Source organism: Mchenga conophoros, linkage group LG22 (assembly GCF_057382185.1).
Source record: "Mchenga conophoros isolate Kocher_MC1m ecotype Shallow Benthic linkage group LG22, M_conophoros_male_GT1.1, whole genome shotgun sequence".
NCBI classification, from domain to species: Eukaryota; Metazoa; Chordata; class Actinopteri; order Cichliformes; family Cichlidae; genus Mchenga; species Mchenga conophoros.
The window spans coordinates 18964729-18986019 of NC_140546.1; the positions used below are offsets into that span (position 1 = coordinate 18964729).

General features: G+C 42.3%; 1 protein-coding gene across 4 annotated transcripts; it reads right to left on the reverse strand.

Moving 5' to 3' along the window:
• Positions 1-691: 691 nt before the first annotated feature.
• On the reverse strand, positions 692-20681 carry tpd52 (tumor protein D52). Of its 4 annotated transcripts, none has more exons than XM_085262391.1 (7): positions 20514-20681; positions 7609-7739; positions 6677-6825; positions 6114-6215; positions 4674-4715; positions 3805-3853; positions 692-2648 (listed from the first exon to the last, which is right to left on the reverse strand). In XM_085262391.1, exons 1-7 carry the CDS (start codon positions 20530-20532, stop codon positions 2523-2525), a joined length of 618 nt encoding a protein of 205 aa, XP_085118517.1. In that variant the 5' UTR covers positions 20533-20681; the 3' UTR covers positions 692-2522. The 4 variants fall into 4 exon arrangements, with proteins under 4 accessions (XP_085118517.1, XP_085118514.1, XP_085118515.1 ...); XM_085262388.1 differs by lacking the exon at positions 20514-20681 and adding an exon at positions 12061-12767; XM_085262389.1 differs by lacking the exons at positions 4674-4715; positions 20514-20681 and adding exons at positions 5614-5640; positions 12061-12767.
• Between the last annotated feature and the right edge of the window lie 610 nt (positions 20682-21291).

Consider the following 21291-nt stretch of genomic DNA (forward strand, 5'->3'; position numbering starts at 1 on the left):
CTGGATTGAAAATTAGTGAAAAAAACAAACAAAAAACAGCCAACGTGTAAAGAAAACCTTTGAAAGCCTGGAGAACTATTGCTCGAGACCACTTTACAAGAAAGTCTGGCTCCTTGGAAGCAAAATATAAAGAAATGAGGGGTGACTCGAGACTTTTGCACAGTACTGTGGTAGGAATAACAATCAAATACGAATACCAACTGCTTTGTTAGTCATATTATTGCAGTCAACTCTAAATTTATACTTCTCATTTTACCGCTGCTGTAGCCCAGACTTCAGGTCTGATTTAAACGCTGATCAGATCAGTATTTTCAACTTTTTCCAACTCCAGTGTCACTGAAACTGCTGTTTATATATATTTAGAAGCCAGTTACAAACTATCCTCTCCTCTGACTTCCTCACTTCTCCTACATCTCCCCTCACTGTGTCAGGCAACAGTAATGACTGTGAGTCAGTTCAGCAGCAGGCTCCAGGCTGTCTGGGCCGGACTGAGACGTAAAAGCACCACAAGCAGAGCTTCTGATCTTGGCTGCCCTCTTGTGTTCAGTTGAGGTATTGCACCTCTATAATATTTGTGTATTTAATGTAAAATGACGTCATAGAAACTAATGAATAAACACAGTAGGGTAAGCAATGTTGCCTGAGTGACTCCCCACTCCTCCCACATAAAGTCAATGAGCACTGAGTCAGGTTACTTCAAAAGTCTTTTAATTAGAGTGCATTTCTTGTCTCCATGGTTCCATTCATGAACAAATGTGTTTGTGTGTGTGTTGAGTAAACGGCTCCAAATAAAAGCGCCTCAGATAAAAGGCTGCAACAAATTTGCTCATGGCTGGATAGCAGTGTTCCCGACCCTTGGTCTGCATGGCGACGTTAACGGCGAAGGGCGAGCTGAATCACACGCACGATTGGACCACCAGCAGGAGAAGACTTGCACAAGGTTGGTCGTGCATCCAGAAGAGGGGAAGGGTTACAAATCAGTAGTTTAGTTACGCTCACGTCTCAGAGGAAGCCCTGGCTGACTCCACCCTGGCTCTGTTCGCCCTTCGAGGTTCATTGAGCCTCCATCGTCACCCGTGGGTAGCACGCAACTCGATTCATTCATTGTTCAGCAGTTCAATAGTTTCTAGGATGTGCAGGATCAATAGTGAGCTGAAAACAGTGGTCACTGAAGATGCACCACTAAGTTACCTTCAACACTCAGAAATGGTGATTGATCTCTGAAAGCAGCATTTATTTGTTTTACCCAATACTGTATGTACCTGTTCAGTATGCCAAAACTCTACCACCAGAATTTCAATTATTTATGCAACTTCCCCCCAAAAAGCAGGAAAAAGCCTGTTAAGCTTAGTGCGCATATTCAAAATAGGGAGGGAAACCTTCTCTGTTACAATATTATTTCATATCAGTGAAGTATCCTCTTGCTAGGCCTTTTATCACGCACAGTGTGGGGAGGTTTAGGTGTTACCTCCCACGCAGGAACAATGAAGTGTTTAAATATTGACTCTGGCTCTTTTTTCCCTCTTTCACCTCGGGTCAAGGCTGAACCTTGACGCTGTGTTTGCTCTATCTCTGTTCCGCTGATCTTGGCAGTTTTCCTGTAACTATCTGAGCGTGGAGATCGTTCTCTGACAACATCATCACAAAGGCAAAGAAAGGGGGGAATTTTTTGTGTGTGTGTTTCACCCCCATCCTGTGCTCTGAAATTCCTATTTTCGAGTCGGTGTTTGCACTTGGGAAAAACTGACTAATTTAACCCACAGTACTCGCACCAGGTGTCACACCCCGATGACACTGAAAGGCATACATTTTTACATTTGTTCTTTGAACGCAGTGTTAAATTACTTTGCAATCGTGCTGTAAGAAAAATTAAAGAAAAAAAAAAAAAGAAGCCCAAAACAAGGTAAACTTAAAAAGACCCCGAAATGGAAGCGGAGCAAACGAGTGCTTCTAATAATAACAACTAACACATAACACAGGGCCATGCAGAAGCTAGGAGCCTACAACTGCCTGGGTCACATACCAATGTGTAAATCCTTCATAAACGAGTGAAAACTTTGTGCAATTTTCTACTCTCCAGAAAAGAAAAAAAACAACAACACAAAAACACAAAAACTGTTACGTTTCTACAGAAAAAAAAAAAGATAAATTGGAGCATGTTTGGCAGGTTAGGCAGAGGCATGAGGAGTGCGAGAGGGAGAAGATGAAGGGGAAGAGGAAAAGTGGCACAGCAGGGAGGATTTCTCCCACAGTGAGCCTGAAGAGACTCGAAGATACACAGCAAAAGACCACATGCCTGCGCCCATCCCATGCTTTCACTTTCCGCGGTGGTTAACAAGTGAGAGCACGTGTCATGAGAAAAGATCCGACAATTAGATCACAAGGAAGGCTGGGAGTGTGGGGGGAAGGGAGTCACTGGTTTCCAATAAAGGGAAACTGGCACGCAGCGTTTAGGGGGAGAGTGTAGATGGCCCGGGGGGTTAGAGGGTCGACAGAGAGAGCTCAAGAGTGGTTAGGCCCTCTCAGTGCATCGGCTCCTCCTGGGAGGGCGAGTTGTCTGGCTGATTGAGTGAAGCCTCAGCGGTTGGAGAATCCCCGCCGTCCTGGATGCCGGTCTCACTGGTGGATGGTGATGGGGTCATCTTGGTCTGAGGCAGGAGGAAAGAAAACAACGTAGGTTTTACTCTGATGGAATTACTGAGAGCACGCTCAGCTTTAAGATAATTAACTCAACTTAAAATGTTTGTTTTACGGCTCTGCACGCTAAATCCCAAGATCAAAGATTTTCTGCAGCATTAAACTCGTCACATTTAACGCAATATGTTGCATTTTACTGCTATATTTTTATAATCCCTGCATATTTTTAACCCTCATTTTATGATCATCGTCTGACAACTTCTCAGATTTGAGGCACTCAGGGGGATCATTTTATGTGAGTGTGCACAGAAGCTGTGCTTCATATCCTTTGTAGTGGAAGGTGGGATATTTTCTGACTCATCCAGAGCACAGAAATGTGTTTTTCTCATCACTAACTTAGACCAGTGCACAGTGGGTCACTAATTGGGATGATGAGATAATTGGGATCCAGCTACCTGCAGTCACTGACATCTTCTAGGCCCGCTACATAAACAGGACCACTAACATCACCAGATACCCTGCACACCGTCTCATCAAACTCCTGCCATGCGGTAGGAGATACATCGACATTCAGTCACACGCAACCAGGCTGAAAACAGTGATACATGACCCTTAAATAACTCTGGGAACTTATATTGCACAACATTTTTGTGACCTGAATGAGTCAAATAATGTCACAGCTTCCACTACTAAGGATATGAAGGACACTGAATAAAGCTTCATAAAGCTCCTGTACCGCTAGTGCTGGGCCCAAGCCTGGATAAGTGGCAGGACTGATTCAGGGAGGGCATCTGACATCACTTACTGGTTTTTAAGGCCTCGAATTGAGCATTTTGACATCCACTATCTTATTTTTATTATTTAAACCAGACACGTGGAGCAACAGATGGATCTAACTAAGAAACCAAGGACACCGCGTGCTCTCAGAAGCCACAAAGGCTCACTTTAAATCTTGATTAAAAAGTTATTTAAGAGCCGAATTCCTCTTTTCACGAACACTGAAAAGAGAGGACGAACTGAACGCGACCTCATTACTGCGGCGTGACGCCAAAATGCAGTGGAATACAGTTTGTGCGCAGAATAATGGTGCGTTTCTGACTCCTAGCCATTCTACATCCACACAGGCACGTCTGCAGACGGCATCAAGGTCCTTTATCCAGCCGTTACCTTCAGAGTCTCTACTTTCTCCTCAAACGACCTGAAGGTTGGTGCGTTTCTGTGAAAGGAAAAAAAGGCAGAAGACAGAGAGGAGAGAGAAAAAAAAAAAAAGATGACTGAAGTTATCAGACATAATCACACCCAGACGAGATGCAGACACGTCTTCCTTTCAAAAGGAAAATAGAGCAGGACACCCACTGCAAGCACAGCCTTTAAAGGTCATGTTATCTGATACTCGATACACACAATGCGGGATTTTCTAAAGTGACCCCATTCTTCTCTGTTCAGCTGAGAAAGTGCTAAGAGGGCTTGTTTTTCATGCAAACACACAAAGAGAATACAGAGCGAAGAGGGCGAGAGGACAGTCTTCCGAAAAGCCTCTCGTGTGTGTGCGCTCTCGAGCTGAACTTTCGGATTCACCGGGAGAAATTTCTGATTATATTTACAGACCAAATAAGAAATAAAGTTCTTTCAAAACCTGGTTACGTGTGTGTGTGTCCAGGTTTTGTGAAAGCAGAGCCATATTTAGGGCAGAACATTCTTTCCAAGTGCAGAAAAACAAAAACCAGGCGAGCAGTTTGTGCAGGTGGGCGTTTCCCTGCATCTTCATATTTTCCTTCTTCTTTTTTTTTTTTAGATTTCTGTTAAACCTCTGAGCCTGACGAAACAGCAGCGGCCTGGCGGAGCGAGATTATTAAAGCTGCAGCTTCACTGATAGCAGATAAAGTGGCTTTCACCAGCGGTCTCTCGGTATTATTAGGGTACGCTGTCAGGCCTTATTTTATTTAACAGGAAACACGCTCTTCTGTCTGTCTACTGCCGCCCACAGACACTGAGCAGCCTCCAACATTCACACGAACTGGTTCGGGTTCTCTTACCTCATGACGGGCATGCTAGCCGAGTGCTGCAATGACTTTACGCTATCCGACAGCGTTATTGAGGAGAAAAGAAGGAAGTGTTAGTGGTCATGTTACCACAGCAGCAGCAGAGCGTGCACAGAGCGAGAGAGCACAACATACAGCACAAACCCTCGTTTATTCTACCGAGTGCATAAATCCTATAAATCCCACTTTATCCAATTAAGATTGATTGTGTATTAACACAGCGGGTACGTGTTAATCCTGCGAGTTATGGGTGAGTATCATGTCATCAAACCCACGCACACACAAAAGGACAACACATGCACACACACACACACCCCCTTCTGACCCCTGTCAGGCCCTCAGTAGCCCCCCCCCCCATGGCAACCAGCCCGGAGTCTTTGAGGCTGCTCTTCTCAGCACACTGCAGCTTTGAGAGGACTAATAATCTTGTTTGCGGCTCAGTAATCCAGAGAGAAGAAGGATGACAGGGGAGGGGAGACACACTAAGACACGAGAGGGAGGATCAACAAGAGATACATCTCAAATGCAACAATCTGCTGTTGATTTCTTTTTTTTTTTAAAGCCGGGTTTAATCAGGAATAATTCACAGGAAGTGCTGCGTTTGGTGCTCTGAACGCACAGTTTGACACCTAACCCACCGGGACATATGCCCTTTAATAAGAAGCTGGTCAAAGTGGTGCAACAGGCTAATTAGATTTGAATAAAACACATCAGTGCATAAAAACACAGCTGATTTCAGTTCATTCTGCAGAATTTGATTTAAAAAAAAAAAAAAACATGCAGGAAAATGTCCAAGTTATTCATGCAAATTGAAATCGATCAGAAGAACGACCTCTGCAGTCCCACATTCAAACACATTTCACAAAGATGGTATGAAAAGAAAAATAAGATTAATTTCTCCTTTAACTGGCCTTAAATAAGTGAGCAGTCTTACCTAACTTTATTAGACGTATAGTGTGACCTGCAAAAGCCAAGCAATGCTGTAAGTTACTAACACTTCTGCTGCTTCTATGCTGATTATCGCACATTTCTCATTTGTTTAACACAAAGAAAGGCAGAATATGAATATACAGGAGATATGGAAGCCACTGCTTATGCTTTAAACAAAGATGTGTTTCATGTGGGCCTGCGGGTGCGTTATGAACGGAAGCAGGCGAGCAGTCTCACACTGCCCCCAGTTTTAAAGTTGTCACCTTAAAAACATGTCCTGACTCTGAATCTTGTTAAAATGAGTTTTGTTAGTGGTTAGTAAAGAAAGACAGGAGTGTGGTCTCTTAAACGCTGAGGAAGGACAGAAGGAAAAGAGCCCGCTACAGGAACACATTTCTATCACATGTGATATGATGGACAGGTGCAGCACAGCGGAGCCATTTTTACTGTGGCTTTTCAAAGATTACAAAATATGATTCGCTGACATCTCCCCGTCTGACTCACCTGACATCCTCGAGCTTCCGGGTGATGGCTGAGCCCATATTTGTGAAAGCTGCTGTAGCCTTCAGACTCGCCTGAGACAGAGTTTCAGAAGTCCTCCTATAGCTGAAACAGAGAGAGAGAAAGAGGAGTGATGGGCGGCCAAAAAAAAAAAAAAAAAGGATATGAGTGTGATGAAAAGAGACTGAAGGATCAAAGCCGGAAGAGACACGTGAAGGTCAGAAGTAAACTTCAGTGTCTTTTTCATTTTAAAGAAAAGCCGGAGAGCATCAGAATGCTGCTCATTTCCTTCAATGTGAATCCCATCGAACCATTTCAAACAGGCCACAGGCAGCCTGTCAGGAGCACTGACAGCTTTCTCGTTCAGCGCAAAAAGAGCGTTTTCTCCACAGCGCTGACAGTTATCCGTATTTTCAGAGCAATTAGAGAAAACGTGCAGGGTTGATGCATAAGAAAGCTCTCGATCAGGATGGGAAAAGGACAAAAATACTACAAAAAGTCTTTAGCAAACGCTTTCAGCCGGTTGACATGAAGGCATCGTGAAAAGCGCGCAGCTCAGTACTTACGCAGTGGAGGTAGTGACCTCCTGCCAGGTTTTGGTGATGTTCTGTTTCAGCTCATTAAGAGGAGTGATGCCCAGCTTCCTCTTAATTTCAGCCAGCTGCTTGTCTTTGGATGCCAGCACCTGGGACAGAGTCTGGATCTCATCTTCGACCTACACACACACACACACACACACACGCGCACGCACACAGACGTCATATTTGATTCTACATATAAATCTGTACCCCAACATGTAAAGTCTGGCTCATCCAGTATTTGCCATTATAAAAAGACCCAAATTCAAAACACAGTTTTTCCAGGTCATAAAACTCCACCATTGTTTAACCGCATGACCGTGGCGACATTTCAAATTTATTTGGAGCCAGTCCCCACAAATACCAACGTTCTGCTGTTACAAATACAAATTATCTCATTAAATCCGCAGTAAATACATTCGACAAATGAGCCGTTTGATCAAAATACTTTAAATCGACTGAACAGAATGACTGTTCTCCAAATAACTCGTTAAAAAAAAAATTATTATTTGAGCCTTTTAGCCTTTATCTGATAGAGGCGGACAGGACAGCATGGAGCCAGAGAGGGCGGGTGACAGGCCGCAGCAAAGGCCCTGAGGCTGAATCGAACCCAGGCAGCTGCAGAGAGGACCGAGCCGTTAGTACACGGGTCACACGCGCCACCAGGTGAGGTCCTGGAGCAACAACATTCAGCTGTTTTAAATAGCTGTGAACCGTTTTTTAAGTGAAAAGGCCTGAACTTAGCTTCTCAGTGGTTAAAGAGCATGGCATGTTCCCCCATGCGTGGGCTCTCTCTGGGTACTCTGGCTTCCTCCCACAGTCCATCCTGTCAGGTTAACTGATTATCCCAAACTGGGAGCGTGAATGTTTACCTCGCTCAGACCAACATCTCTTCTATTAAATCTTTGACCCCTCCTGACCTTAGCCAGCTCCTCCTGCAGCTCCTGACGCTCTTCCTCTGTCAAGTCGGGCGTTGTTGAGGACGCAGCGCCAACAGACGTCACTGCATCCTCTCCCACCTCTGGGGCCGAGTCCGGATGGCCCTGGGAACCTGGAGGTAAAAAAAGAAAAGAAAGAAAGAAAAGAAAACAATGTTTTTGACTCAGCAAGAAGTGCAAAATTTAATGAAGTGATCTCTTTTTAAAGATAAACAGACATGTCTGGTGATTTAACATGTGACAGAGATTAAGGAGTGAAGCTTTCCACAATTCTTCCTGCACAGACCAGCTATACCATCTCCCTCACACACACACACGGCATATAGAGTACAAGCTTGTCTTGGATGTTGAGGACTCTGACAGAGCTGTGCTCAGCAGGAACAAGAGCGCATCAATAATACAAAAAACTTTCTAGATGGAGATATCCTCGGCTCAGACGGTGTGAGAGGAGGAGTTGTTGGGATCTGTGAAACAAAAGTACGACACCCAATAAGGATGTTCTGGGCCAGAAGTGAGCTGGAATAGGGGAAACAAAAATCTCTCCCTGAGGTCTTTTTTTTTTTTTTTTTGGTATCTAGTCAAATTATTTCAAGGAAGTTAAAGTATAGACGCAAAACCCAAAATAGGAGAGTATGAAAAAAATAAAAATAAAGGAAAAAGGGGAAACCCCAGAGCTGAATAACTCAGTGTGAGGGGAAGAATACAAGAAAAAGGAACTGCTGGAGTGAACTTCATACACATACAGTGTTGTTACCTCAGCATGGAGGCAGAACCATCACACAAAACAGAGAAGAGTGTAAGTTTCATTAAAGCGTTGGCTCAACCTAACGAGTAAGAGAATTTGGCCATGTGCAATTTTCTCAGCAGACTGGGGTTGTAATAATTATGTAATAACAGTGAAATATATGTAATAGTGCAAGAGTGAAATGAAGACATCAGGTGCAGCTTCTGTGTATTTGCAGCTGCTTATTATTATTCAGGATTTAAAAAGAAAAAGTGCATTTGAAGGTGGTCGCGTAAGCAGCCAATCATTATATTTTGACCTGTTCACTGCATGAATATAGGAAATGTTCCTCTCAGTGACTAAGCTGTCACCCAGCTGGGGTCAGGATTTGGCATAAACAGCAAAACGCACAACATCATTTTAGCCGGTGATATATTTTGTTTCCACACGGAAGCTGCGGTGAAACGCGCAATCTCGCCAAAAGGAATGGTACTTGAAATACATCTTTATCTCCAGCCTCCTCCTCCCACTTCATTCCAAATACTGAGGACACCCTTTCTCTCTTTCAATGCGGACCACTGTGAAGACGTGAGACGGAGACAGAAAAAAAGAGGAGAAAAAAAAAAATCACATAAATCTAGCAGTGCACACTCCCACAAAGACAGCGGGATTGCCTCACGCCGTCTGGAGAGCCGTTAATGAAATAACGTTCCTCTGCCTTCAAAACACACATTATTATCACGAGCTGAGGGAGCTGTGCCATTAATTGCTTCTCCTTTTACATTTAATTAACGCCAGGGGACAAGGCGAGCGGATTGGACACCTCGCAAGTGCAAATATTTATATGTCAAAACACGCTTTGGCGAGAGAAGTGAATCCGAGGCAAATCGTTTCGACGAGGAAACGGAGATGGGCATTATGGTAATCAGGCAAAAAGAACCACAGAGGAAATTCTCATTTAGCCCTCAGTCCTGAAACCACCCCCTCTGTTCCTGTGGGGTGTTTCACTTCATCTGCCCTTAAGCGCTTTTCCACTCTCTTTTGAATTTACCCCCCTCTTCTTTCTACTAGTGATACAGCACTGACACCATATATGCAGACAAACCTGCGTACTACAACATCACAATTTTGCAAAAGACACTTCCTGTTATAACGGCTGTGCTTCACCAGATAAAGAAAAAAATAAGACACCACCCTTTTTTTGTAAATTTTAGTACACATAATGTTTTGATAACCTACAATATGTTGCTCAGGAACTCATTTTCTTCAAGCACATCAGGTTATGTAAAATTCTGGGCACCTCTGTAAATGTCTTGTAGGTGTGTTTCCATCAGTAGGTGCTAAGAGCATGAGAGGGAAAAAAAAGAAACAAAGGGAGAGTCAGAGAGAGAAACAAATAGAGAAGTTTATATGCGAGTGTAGGCAGAAGTTTGGCTTGCGACATCAAACTGCATACTCACCCACATCCCTGCCCAACCTCTATGGTTTGAGTTCATTTCCTCTTAACAATCCTGCCCTATGAGCACCCAACTGTGTGTCTGTCAGTACTGTAGCAACGACGAAGACGTGCACTTAAATAGAGACCACGAGCTTTTTGATTGTCCCTCTTTTCCTGTGATAAGCGATAAGCAGCGAGGTCGCCTAGTCATCGGATAGCGGTAACCACGCTAATGCAGCTTTCATAAAGGGCCAGACGACACACCAATAAACATGGAAATCAATAAAGTTGTATTACACAACCAGAATGTTACGAAAGAATAAGATAAGAATGACAGTGTGCATAGGAAGCTATTTGTTCACCTTAATGGGCTCTATTGTCTCATTTGAGTTATATCAACCTCAATCCTTACACACTTTTGTGTGTGTGTCTGCACACAAACAGCTCCCAACATGACGAGGAACATCCTTTAAGATTTTCCATCTCTCTCTCTCTGTCAAACTTATTCTCATAAATACGACCTACCTCAAATGCCTCATGGAAATTTCATCAAATTTGCACAGAGATTTAATTGGACTCAAGAGTGAATTAATACTGGTAGTCAAAGGTTAAAGGTCATCGAGCACACTGTCAACCATAACCAATTAGAAGGAAATTTAGCATAAATGCTCAGCAGGGTAAAATGATGACATTTAATATAAAAGCGGCAACTTGACTGATACGTGCGATTTTCTCTGACATTGTGGTGCCTAAAATATTGGCCACCTTATTATGTAAATCAACACGCAAGCGAACACAACAGGAAATATGACAGTCAGCGATCCGGATACCTACAATCAAAACTCTCCTCTTAAGGAAATACTTAGAATTAGAGCTTGTATTAAAAGAAGCATCCAGCTGCGTCGAGGCACTAAACCCATTCTGTGTTATTTGCAACTTTCAACAGTGCTAGCGTTAAAGAACATGAGGCATAAAAACCTCAGCATGAACAGAAACTACGAGGACCTGGGAACACTAAGACACATGGAGCGCGCACACAGCCAGGGTCGTGGCAAGGAACAGAGGAAGATGAGGAATTGAATTCACAACAACAGGTGACAACAGGTGGAAACACAGCTGGAACTAATCTGAGTAACAGAACAGGAGAAGCAAAACTGAGCATAACACACATGAGACGAGGCACCGTCAAAATAAAACAGGAAGTGACATACACATGGCGACCCAGACGAGGACATGAAAGCTTGACAGTAGGACAGGAGGTAAACGGACACGGAAGCACGTGGCAGAGTGGGGAGACAAAGAACGTGGAAACAGGTACAGGAGACAGAACATAGAGACGCAGACTATGACCAACGGGACATGACAACAAGACTGACATCCACAGGAGACACCGAGGACAGAACACAGGGACGAGACATGAAAGGAAACTAATATCAGACTCAGAGACTCTAGAAAGAACCAAACTCAAGACTAAACCGTACAAAACTAAAACTCTTAATCATCTTCATGACGCAAAGGAAAGAATAATGAATTCACACAAAACTTGAAATCCTGGCTCACAGACCCAGGTACCATGACAACAGGAGGTTCCTACCGCAGCTGAATGAGTCTGTAATGGGAGGAATGATGGTTGGGGAACAGATGATGAACACTGCTGCCTGTGAGAACTCGTTGGAAAGGCTTAATTGTAAAAATGAGACAAAATCAAAGCATAACTCGATATGGACAGTCTGTACTGGACGTTGCAAAAATGTCACCCAATAACTTATGGTACAAACTGTGTACGTCTTGTTCTGTCTTTTTCTGTTTATATCTAACTCAATTGGATAAATGTTCAAAGACAGCGTGATAAAGAGCTGAAAAACTTTAAACTACTGCAGCGAATACGTCTCTTTTTCCCCAAAACAGAAAAACGGACAGTTTTACAGTCATTGCATCCTTATTTTCTACATTTCTAGGAAAAAGAAGGAAAACGCGGCGCGCCGTGTGGTACAGCAGCATAATTATGACTGAAGTTTAAAGAGTTATGATGGTCTGAAATCAACACTGTCTGAGATCTAGAAACATCTAAATTGAGAGAATGCTGTCATACGCATCGCCGACAATCATCATTTGTTCCCTCCCCCTCCAGTTTGTGCCCCCACCCCAAATTCTTCCTGTTCAATGAACCAAACCCATGTTTTGTCTTTTTATCCAGCAAGCGCACACACCCACACACACGCGAAAAACACAGACCCTTCACTCGGCCTCTCCCTTCTCTCCTTGTGATTACCTCTGGTTTTGACAGCTGGCGAGCTGGGCGGTGTGTCGCTTAAGGCTGGGGAGAGGTAGAGATAGCTGGTGTTGACTCCTTGTTCAAAGTCAAACGGAGAGCGGTATTCCTCCAGAGGGTCCATGCTTTATTCTTTACAGCTCTCAGCGTGTTGCCGGCCGGAGCGACTACCACCTCCTTTTTACCAGCACTACCTAAGCAGAGCCAGCCGAGTGCTTATTGCTGATTGTTTGCATGTGACCCAGGCGCGTGCTGCTTGTGTCCGTTTCCTTCTTTACTAGACATGCGGAGACACACTCGAGTGTCCAAGTGTGTGCACGCACAAGGAAGGAGGTTTTGTATCGGCCCTCAGGTAGTCACAAGGTGAGAGTGACTACAGTGATGCCAATTTCTAAATATCGGTTTCTGTTTTGGGCCATGGTGTAGTGAGCCCTTTGCTCCTGTCTTGCTGTTAATAAGTTACCTGTCCCCTCAAGCAGCTGTTGTAGCCGGCTCACACACACAGACACACAAAAAACACACCCTCCCACTTCCTCTCCACTATAATCCCAAAGGTCAGTTCTTAGTCCATCCCGCAGACCGTGAGCGCCATCGCTGTCATTTTTGTGTGCCTAGCTGCTGTTGCGATACCGCACGGTACTCCTGTTCCAATACTCTCGGGTTCCGCCGCCAGTTCCCGCCCTCCCTCGCTTCCCAGCCTGTCAATCGAGGAGGACATGAGAGCGACCCCATTTGTGTGGGCCGGTCATGCGATGTGATTGTGTGGGGGCGCATTAGATGAAAAGCATAATCTGCAGTGTCCCAGATTACAGCAAAGCTCTAATCCAGGGTGGACAGTCCAGCTTGAAGCAGCGGTAATGCTAGTCAGCTAGAAAGGAGAAGAGAGGGTGCCAGAGGCTACGCGAAGTGGTAGAGGGAACAAGTGCTAGATTGTGTACTCACACAAACTGCTTGCCACAATGGCATTCTCTGAACTAGAAAGCTCCTGTAATGCAAGACCTTCATCACATGAAAACAAACTCTTTTAATCGAGCTTTTCCTCGCCTGAAAGCAGACTTTTTCTTTTGCATTACGACACGGCACAGAGCTGTGACATAAAGCAGGTATTTAGGCTGCACAAAGAGAGGAAAACATAAGTGCAATCCTTGTCACATTTCAATCAAATGTGCAAAAAGCAGCGTAGATGGCAACATATTAGACACTGAAGCTTTCAAGGTTGCGTTGAAAAGGAAAAGCAGCACAAGTTTTATGACGGTGAACAGACAGAATCCCTGAAAGAGCTCGAGAGCATTGTGGAAGGAGGTACAAAACAAACATCGGCTAGTTTAAACAGAGTGAAGCCGACTCAAAGCAAGATCATATACTGAGTTTTTACTGGTTTGAAACTGAGGTCTGGGGGTTATCAGCTCAGTTACCCACCTAGTAATTTACCTTTAGTTAACAGACGTGTCAGACGAAGGCTTTCCTGTTAGGTCTGGACATTTAATAATCAAAAATGTATTTTATATTTAAGCAAATGTGCAGGGGGGGGGGGGGGGCTATCCAGGCAATCACAGGGAAAACAGAAAGGGTTATATCAAACCCCTCTTTAAAGAAATGCATTCAAATATATTTCAATTGCTACCCTGATGATTTTCCTTTGGGGAAAGCCCAAAACGCTTCAGTAGATTTATGATTTTTTATTTCTTCCCTGATGTATAATAAGTAATCCCAGCAGACTCAACTACGGATGTAAAATTGCCCTAAAATTACTCGATAACTTTGGAAAGATGTGCTGCAGCACCGGTATCGAGCAGCATTAAAATTGAAGTGGTAAAGATTTAAACTCTGCAAAGGTATCGCTGCGGGGAAAATTAGCACATTAGTACAGAAATGTTCACAGGGAGAATTTAAAAACTATGTACATAAATCACGAGCTCCCTTCAGGCCTGTGCAGCCACCATTCTTCTGTGCAGAAAGCCAGACGTGCATGTCTGCTTGATCCTCTCCAGGAAATGCCTTACATTTAGAGAGAAGGAGCGGTGCTCTCCTGAAAGTATTGAAACACTAGGGGACAAATTCCACGATTAACTAGAGTCAAAAAAAAAGTTGACATTTTTTCCTCCTACATATTTTGCACAACTCAACATTCGAGTCTCTTTAAATCAGTACCTGTGGATAAAGTTAAACACAGCAAGGAAACTCTTATTGAAAAAAAAAGAAAAAGTCTTTGATATTAGATCGAACTCATCGAGTTGCTCAGTTTCTGAGGCAGCAAAGCAAATCAACATTTTGCACCTTACTGTAAGATACGAGGTTCTTCTGCAATGCTGTTCTTCTGCGCCTTTTAATCCACAGGCCTGATCCGTTTCCTGCATGTTCACAAGGAAACTCAAATTCTGCCTTCTTAGAGTCAAAGGCTGGTTTGTGGGAAAGCCTCCCATGTGAATGTTTGCCCTCTCGTTCTCACTGTAGATGAACGCGCTTTGAGCTACCTGCAGACACTGTGGTGATGTTTTTTGGTTGGTCTGCTGTTTGGTTGGGCAGATAGGAAAACAGTTGAAATCTGCACCAGCAGTAGTGACACGTTTTCCACTTTCAAACTATTTGGAGATCCTATTTAAATCCTCATCAGACTAAAACAAATCCAGATTTTTTTTTTCCTAAAGCTCTTGGTCTGATGGCATCCCACACCTTAAAAAGGAAAAATACAAATAAAAAACACAGCACTTGCTGAATAAGCAGGTCATAGTTATGGTCTGATCTCATTTTCAACTGTAAGCAATGTTTCAAAGACATAAACATGCCAACCAGCTGAAATGTGGAAAAAGCCAATAATCTTAATGGGACTTACTTATTTTTCTACTTAACTGTACATCCAAGTGATGAACATGTTCATTTTTTCCATTTGAGGAAAACAGGTGACTAAGAGTAACTCAGTATCAAAGAACCCCCACCATGGCAGCAGAGGTATTACAATGATGGTGACAGGGAGATGATGAGTTTCAATGTAACAGCAAACCCTACAGTACACATGACAAGTCTGTAAAACAAGTTGTTGGTCATATAAGGCTAAATAGCATAACACTACAGCTACACTAGACAGGCTCCACAACACAGCTTTTCTATTTAGCAAGGTCAACCCAGAAGTAATGCGTTTGCAGTCGCTCACGGCAAACTATCAAGCCTCAACGTGCAAACAACAGTCCAATATAAACGTCTCAGTAAATGTACGAACACATTCTCTTAAAACAGTCTAAATGATTAGTATTACTGGCACTTCTTTCAAGTACTCCAGCATACAAACAGCCTCCAGTGCTGACAGTCATTACACATTCACTTGGCGGCTGCAGGTAATATTTCTCTGGTTTCTGTAACTTTGGGATTTCCTGACAACAGATATTTTCCCCTCTCAACTGGCATTTTATGACATTCCCCACAAGTCAGCCACAACATAAACAATAAGAAATTATGTCCCTCGGCAGGTTTGTTTTTGTGACTTTGCATACTCCCAAAAAGAGGAAGTAGTGTTCACAAAGACTTTGTGGTTCACTTTGTGGAAGCCAGACAAGGGACGGGTAATCAGAAGGAAATGTGAAAGAGCTGAAAGTGATTGTTTCAGGCAGAATGAGCTGAAAGCCTCTATGAGGGTTCGGTTTAGCAGAAAAAATTTTTTCTTAAACTGGGAAGTCTCAGAATACAAATATAGAGGTAAATATGAATACAAGAGGTCCTCGTTAAGATGCAAGCACAAATACTTTTCTACAAGAATCCTTCTGTACTGAAACGGATCAAACCAGCACACTCATTTTTCTATCTTAGCAAACAGTATCTCTCTCAGCTAGACTGGACAGGCCTCCCAACATGATGAACTCAACATAACTCCCTCCTGATCAGTGGAGCCCCTAATCCATGTGATACTTGTTAAAACAACGTACACAGACACACGTGCACACAAACCAGTACGCTTGTATAGCTATATTATTAAAAATGATGAAAGTCAAGGTCACAAATCAGACATTTTCACAGAATAAGTTCATGCCATTAAAACATCCCATTTGATTTATAAGACAAACAGAAACACAAATCAACCCCTGCCGCGACTGTGACCGTAAACACAAACAAACAGCCATTTTAGAGCGGCTAATGAAGCACAGCGCACGATCAATTACCTTACTATTCAAAGCAGGGCCTGTCACACGATTAGCCTAAACAGGAATCATGAGACATGGATAACTGTGGATACTTTAACTAGGCCCACAAAGCATGAGATGTGCATGATGGGAAGTGGCTATACCTCAGATGGACACCGATACCGTACATGTGCATTCAATCTAGACTCTTGGCTACACGACTTAAGACAAACATGGAGATGAAAGCTGATTAAAGTTAGTCTGACAGGCTGGGGGGAAAAAAATCTCCTCTCGATCTGTTGCTTAAATGTGAAGCAGCTGCTTGCAGATGGTTAGCGCACAACTGGAAACAACTGGAAACAGCTAACCGACCCAGAACACAACTGTACATGAACCATTCAAACTGGAAAAGGGTGTTAATCCTCTCATCCTTCAAACAACGGTAAACACTAAAAATGGGTTGTTTCTCCAAATACAAGGTCTAATGTATGGCAACAGATTGGAAAGCTGTTGTTGTGTGGCCTACTTCCAAAACAGATTCACCATCTTACTCTATTTGCACTACAAATACAGGACATGGTGTATAGAGCAGCACGGTAGTACAGCACATTAAAAAAGTAATGAAACCAAAACTTTCTGCAGTCATTATACATCTTAGATGATACCAATAAACGCTAAAAGTTTACGTTTTTTCCCTGATTGTGTTACAAAACCTTAAATAACTGAAGTGATGGAGTTTAGATGAAAACAGCAGGTATCGGACAGGAAAAAAGGGTCTGCCAAACCTTCTACTGTCATGTAAGGTACCGATTAAAAGATAATGAAAGCAGGGACAGAAGTAACCTGAAATAAAAAAGAACTTTTGGTTAATTGGGAGTAATAATTTATATCTCTACTGAACTTTCTTTTAAATAGTTTATCAAAGTTTCTGTCTGCAGTCTTTCACTGGAAAATAAACTACTAGGTGAGAGTGCTGCTTGGCCAAATCTCACAAGTCGGTGAAAAATTCTCCATAAAGCTGTACTGAAAGTAGTGGAATTTATTGACCTTTGAGTTTCTTTTTCGTTCAGTTTAACAGAGCCTGATCACTGCATTTTACTGCTGAAATGTCAAACAATTCAGATAAATATTAAATGCATTGCATTGTGATGTATATATTTAGGTTAAAAGCACCTTTGCCTGAGTATTCTCTCAAACTTCAGACTTTTTGGATCAGCATAAAGCATCTTATACCATATTTGCCAACGTTTTCTTTCAGGCAACTATCAGGTCCACATACAAAGTTTTCAAATAGACAGCTGGTGTTCCCTTTAATCTTTGAAATGAAATGTGCAAACCTGGCGACACCAACGTTCAAAGTTACAGCTTTCAAGGCTACAGCTTCTCGCATACATCAAACCCTTCCAAAAGTCCTTTGAAAATGATCTACGACAGCCATGACTGCTGACAGGTGTATTTCTGAGTAGACTTCAAATACTAATGGTTTTGGTAAACACACATCTGGTTTTCACTAAATGGGAGGTCCAGCCCAGACTGACACAGCTTGTAGCCCAATATGACATTTATTGGCATGACTGAAAAAAATCATAGCAAACCTTTACATAAACACATGCAGTGTTTGCAGCTTTTAAAGTGTGATTTGGCTGTGCTGAATGTATTTCCAGCTCAAACGACCGGATCTACATTACTGGGGTGGGGATGTTGTTTGTGAGAGACTTCCTCTGACAGCTGAAAGCAGACAGTTGTGCATCGCAGAAATCTAATAACGCCAAAAAATGTTGGCTTCTGCTCCTGATCAATCTCATTAGACCGGTAGCTGAAAAACAACACGGGCTGGTGAACCTGACCACGTCCTTTCTGAACTGATTCAAGCCACAAGCTTGTATGCAGAAAATGAAACAGGCAACATTCAAAACAACAATAAAAGTTAGTCTGGAGTACAAAAACTTTCTACAGTCCTTGACATTGACCTGGAACAATATGACTGAGTGAGAAGGCGTTTAGGTTCAGGCATCTATCAGAGTACCAATAACCTCTTTGTAGTCTATTCAAGCTCTATAAATGTTGATGAACAAATCAAGATTAACAAGATCATAAGGCACATCTGAGTCAACCACAGATTTCACTGAACCTGAGTTTAAGGGGAAAAAAACATTCACTATGGAAAAAATAACATTATACTGCAAGAAAAAGGGAGGACACAAACAGACAAGTTTGTTATCCAAAGATCATCTGCACAGAGACACACAATCAGGGGAGAGCAGACTCCTTTGAGAGGCACCAGTCAGAGCACTCTCCGACCTTGGTCCTGCAAAAAACCTGTTCACCAAGTTATTTGCAAATGCTTTACCTGAATTACTGTCAAAGGAGATTATTGTATTGAAGCAAGCAAATACTTGTCACTGAGCGGTCTCAACTTCTACGAGGAGGATGCAGGTACAGATGGTAGTAAAATACAGCTACCATACCAAAAGTCTGACCTTGAAACAAACTTGGCTGCCTGTACAGCAGTGCGACTATAAATTCAGAGAGCACAGCAGTTCCTATGATGATATTTAAGGTGATAAAATTACATCTCGAGAGGCAGATCATTTACTTTTGCTGCCTAGAGAGGTAAACAGACACCACCTCAAGGCTGCAGTAAAGTTAGAGATTGGCAAAGAGTTTCCCCTTTATCTGATAACTATGCAATTTCACTTTCTTGTGATTACTTGTGGTACAGGCCTGTTTTATTGCGATTTTGATGAACAATAGCCTGTAGTGCAAGTGTGCACGGCCTTAAAAGAAATCTGGCATTCACCTTTTTTCAAACTGTGTTTTTTAAGGTCACATGCAATGACTTATAAAACCACTAAAAGACAAGATATCTAACTGGTGCATCCGCCGCACGCACACAGTGAAAAAACATGTCATGTGGGAAGGGAAAACCCTCCAAAGCATACCACAAGAAACCTTTATGAGCAAAGAGAACCCAGATCAAACAGTTACTAAGATACCATTTACTTAAGGATGTGTTCAGGACCTGCAACTCTAATTCAGGAATGGGCTTCACAAGCGTGGCATTTAAAGCCAAGTAAAGCATTCTTTTCTATTGTGTCCACTGGCAGCAACACAGAAAGTGATGCAGAAACACACCTCATTTCTTCTGATATGGAGAAGCACAAATTATCAATCAGGAACCAGTTACATCAATAATTCTGGTGTTCATACGCAACATTTGTTCTGGCTTTCTCGCTCTGCGTTATTAAAAAGGGAAGAAGAAGAAGAAGGGGAAAAAAAAACAAAAAAACCCCCCACACAAAACAACTTTCAACCATCAGAAAATTACTTTTGAGAACCCAGAGGAGGGTGAAGGCTGTTTGTGCTGCAGGGAAATTTGGTCAAAAATTCCAACATGACATTTTAAATGAACAAAACTCAGATGCTTTGCTTCTTTCCACAAACACTTTAGTGCAAATGAAGTAGAATAAAATAACACAAAGATCAGAGAAGAATGGATCATGCTGTTTATGAGTAAAATCACAAAAAGTTGGACATACAAGCTTTTTTGTGTGCAAATGTGGACTTTTCTGTACTCCAGCAAAGACATATGGACTTGAGACAGGAGCAGTTGTGTTTAAGTACATAAGAGAGCAGAACAGCTGCTTGATAGGAAAGCAAACGTGCAGGAAGAGTAACGAGGTGAAAGACAGAAATGCAGGTAGGATACCTGTGGTTAACTGAACTGTGCTATAGTTTGGCACGAGAAAAATCAGCAAAACCCACAACTCACAACCACTTTGGCACAGAATAAGTGTTCGTAAATTTCAAAATAAAACTTTTTTTCAGTGTAAAAAACCATTTGAAAGAGCATAAGAGCACAGCGTGACTTGTCTGAACTAGTTATAGCAGTGAGCTGTCAAACAGGTGTAACCCATTTTTACAGGCTACGCCGTCAGTTACAAAATATGTTGTTGACTAGTGTTTTACTGCTTTTCTTCACTGCCTGTCAAGGTTTTTAACTCACACAAAAACTGAAATGTGCGTTTATGGTTTCACCTAATAAGTTAATGGGTGGTTAAAAAACAAATTGTGGCGTGACACCGCACTTCCGTGTCATTTTTCTAGAAATCTGTTGCAGTGGTGCTGCTGAAAAAAAGTTATTTTCTTATTCAAATTCTTCAAACTGTTGTCCGTCGCAAAAATAACTCACTTTATTCGTATGGCGAGAGGTAGCATATGCTCTCAACGAACTAACTTGAGTCACAGCACAAAGTTAGCTAGTCCGCTAACTTTTCTCTAAGGAAAAAGTAGTTTTAAAACATCTATTACGACACTGGCACGCGTCGATGATTTAATTACCTTTGTCTGCATCCTCCATTGTCCGTCCAAAGCGTTGTTTCTCGTCGATTTCTACTCAGGGTCCTCAGGTTGTTCACTTTCCTGCTGTGGGTCTTCCTGTTCTCTGCCTCATGTTGCCAGGCAGCCCGCCGTGCGGGGTGGGGTTCGCGGTGACGTCAGCACGCAGCAGTGTAAACAGAAGCAAGCACGTGGATCAAGTTTTAGCCCAGCAACAATGCAAAGCTGCGCAACAAGGACACGTCATTACTTGTGTTTCTGTTTTGTTTGTTTGTTTGTTTGTTTGTTTTTTACTGTACAACAAGAGTATGTATATGTAAAATGTATATATATCTGCAATAGTGTAGTAGTATATATATGTTGTTTTATTTTTTCTTACAGATACAGTGTCAGGTAAAATGCGAAGAAGACTATGACACATGCAAACCTGTTGCTTCTGGTGCCAGTTAAATCAGTTTAAAGAAAAGCCAGTTAAATCGGGCTTTTAAATCATTATCATTTTATTTTTAATACTAATAGTGAGGAAAATACCGCTGCTCCACATGATGTAACTCCAGCATATACAGGAAGAATGAAATTATATATCAATATCAATTTTTATCATGGCTGCCTTAAATATTAGTTTCTATTTCTTTTTTGTTTTTCTTCTTTTTGTTTCTTTTTAAGAGTTATATATATTCGGCTAAATATTGTTTTGAGCATATCTTTCTTAAGCTCAAACTAACCTCCATTTACAATCAAGTCAACTCAAGATTTATTTCTAATTTTAAAGATACAGCAG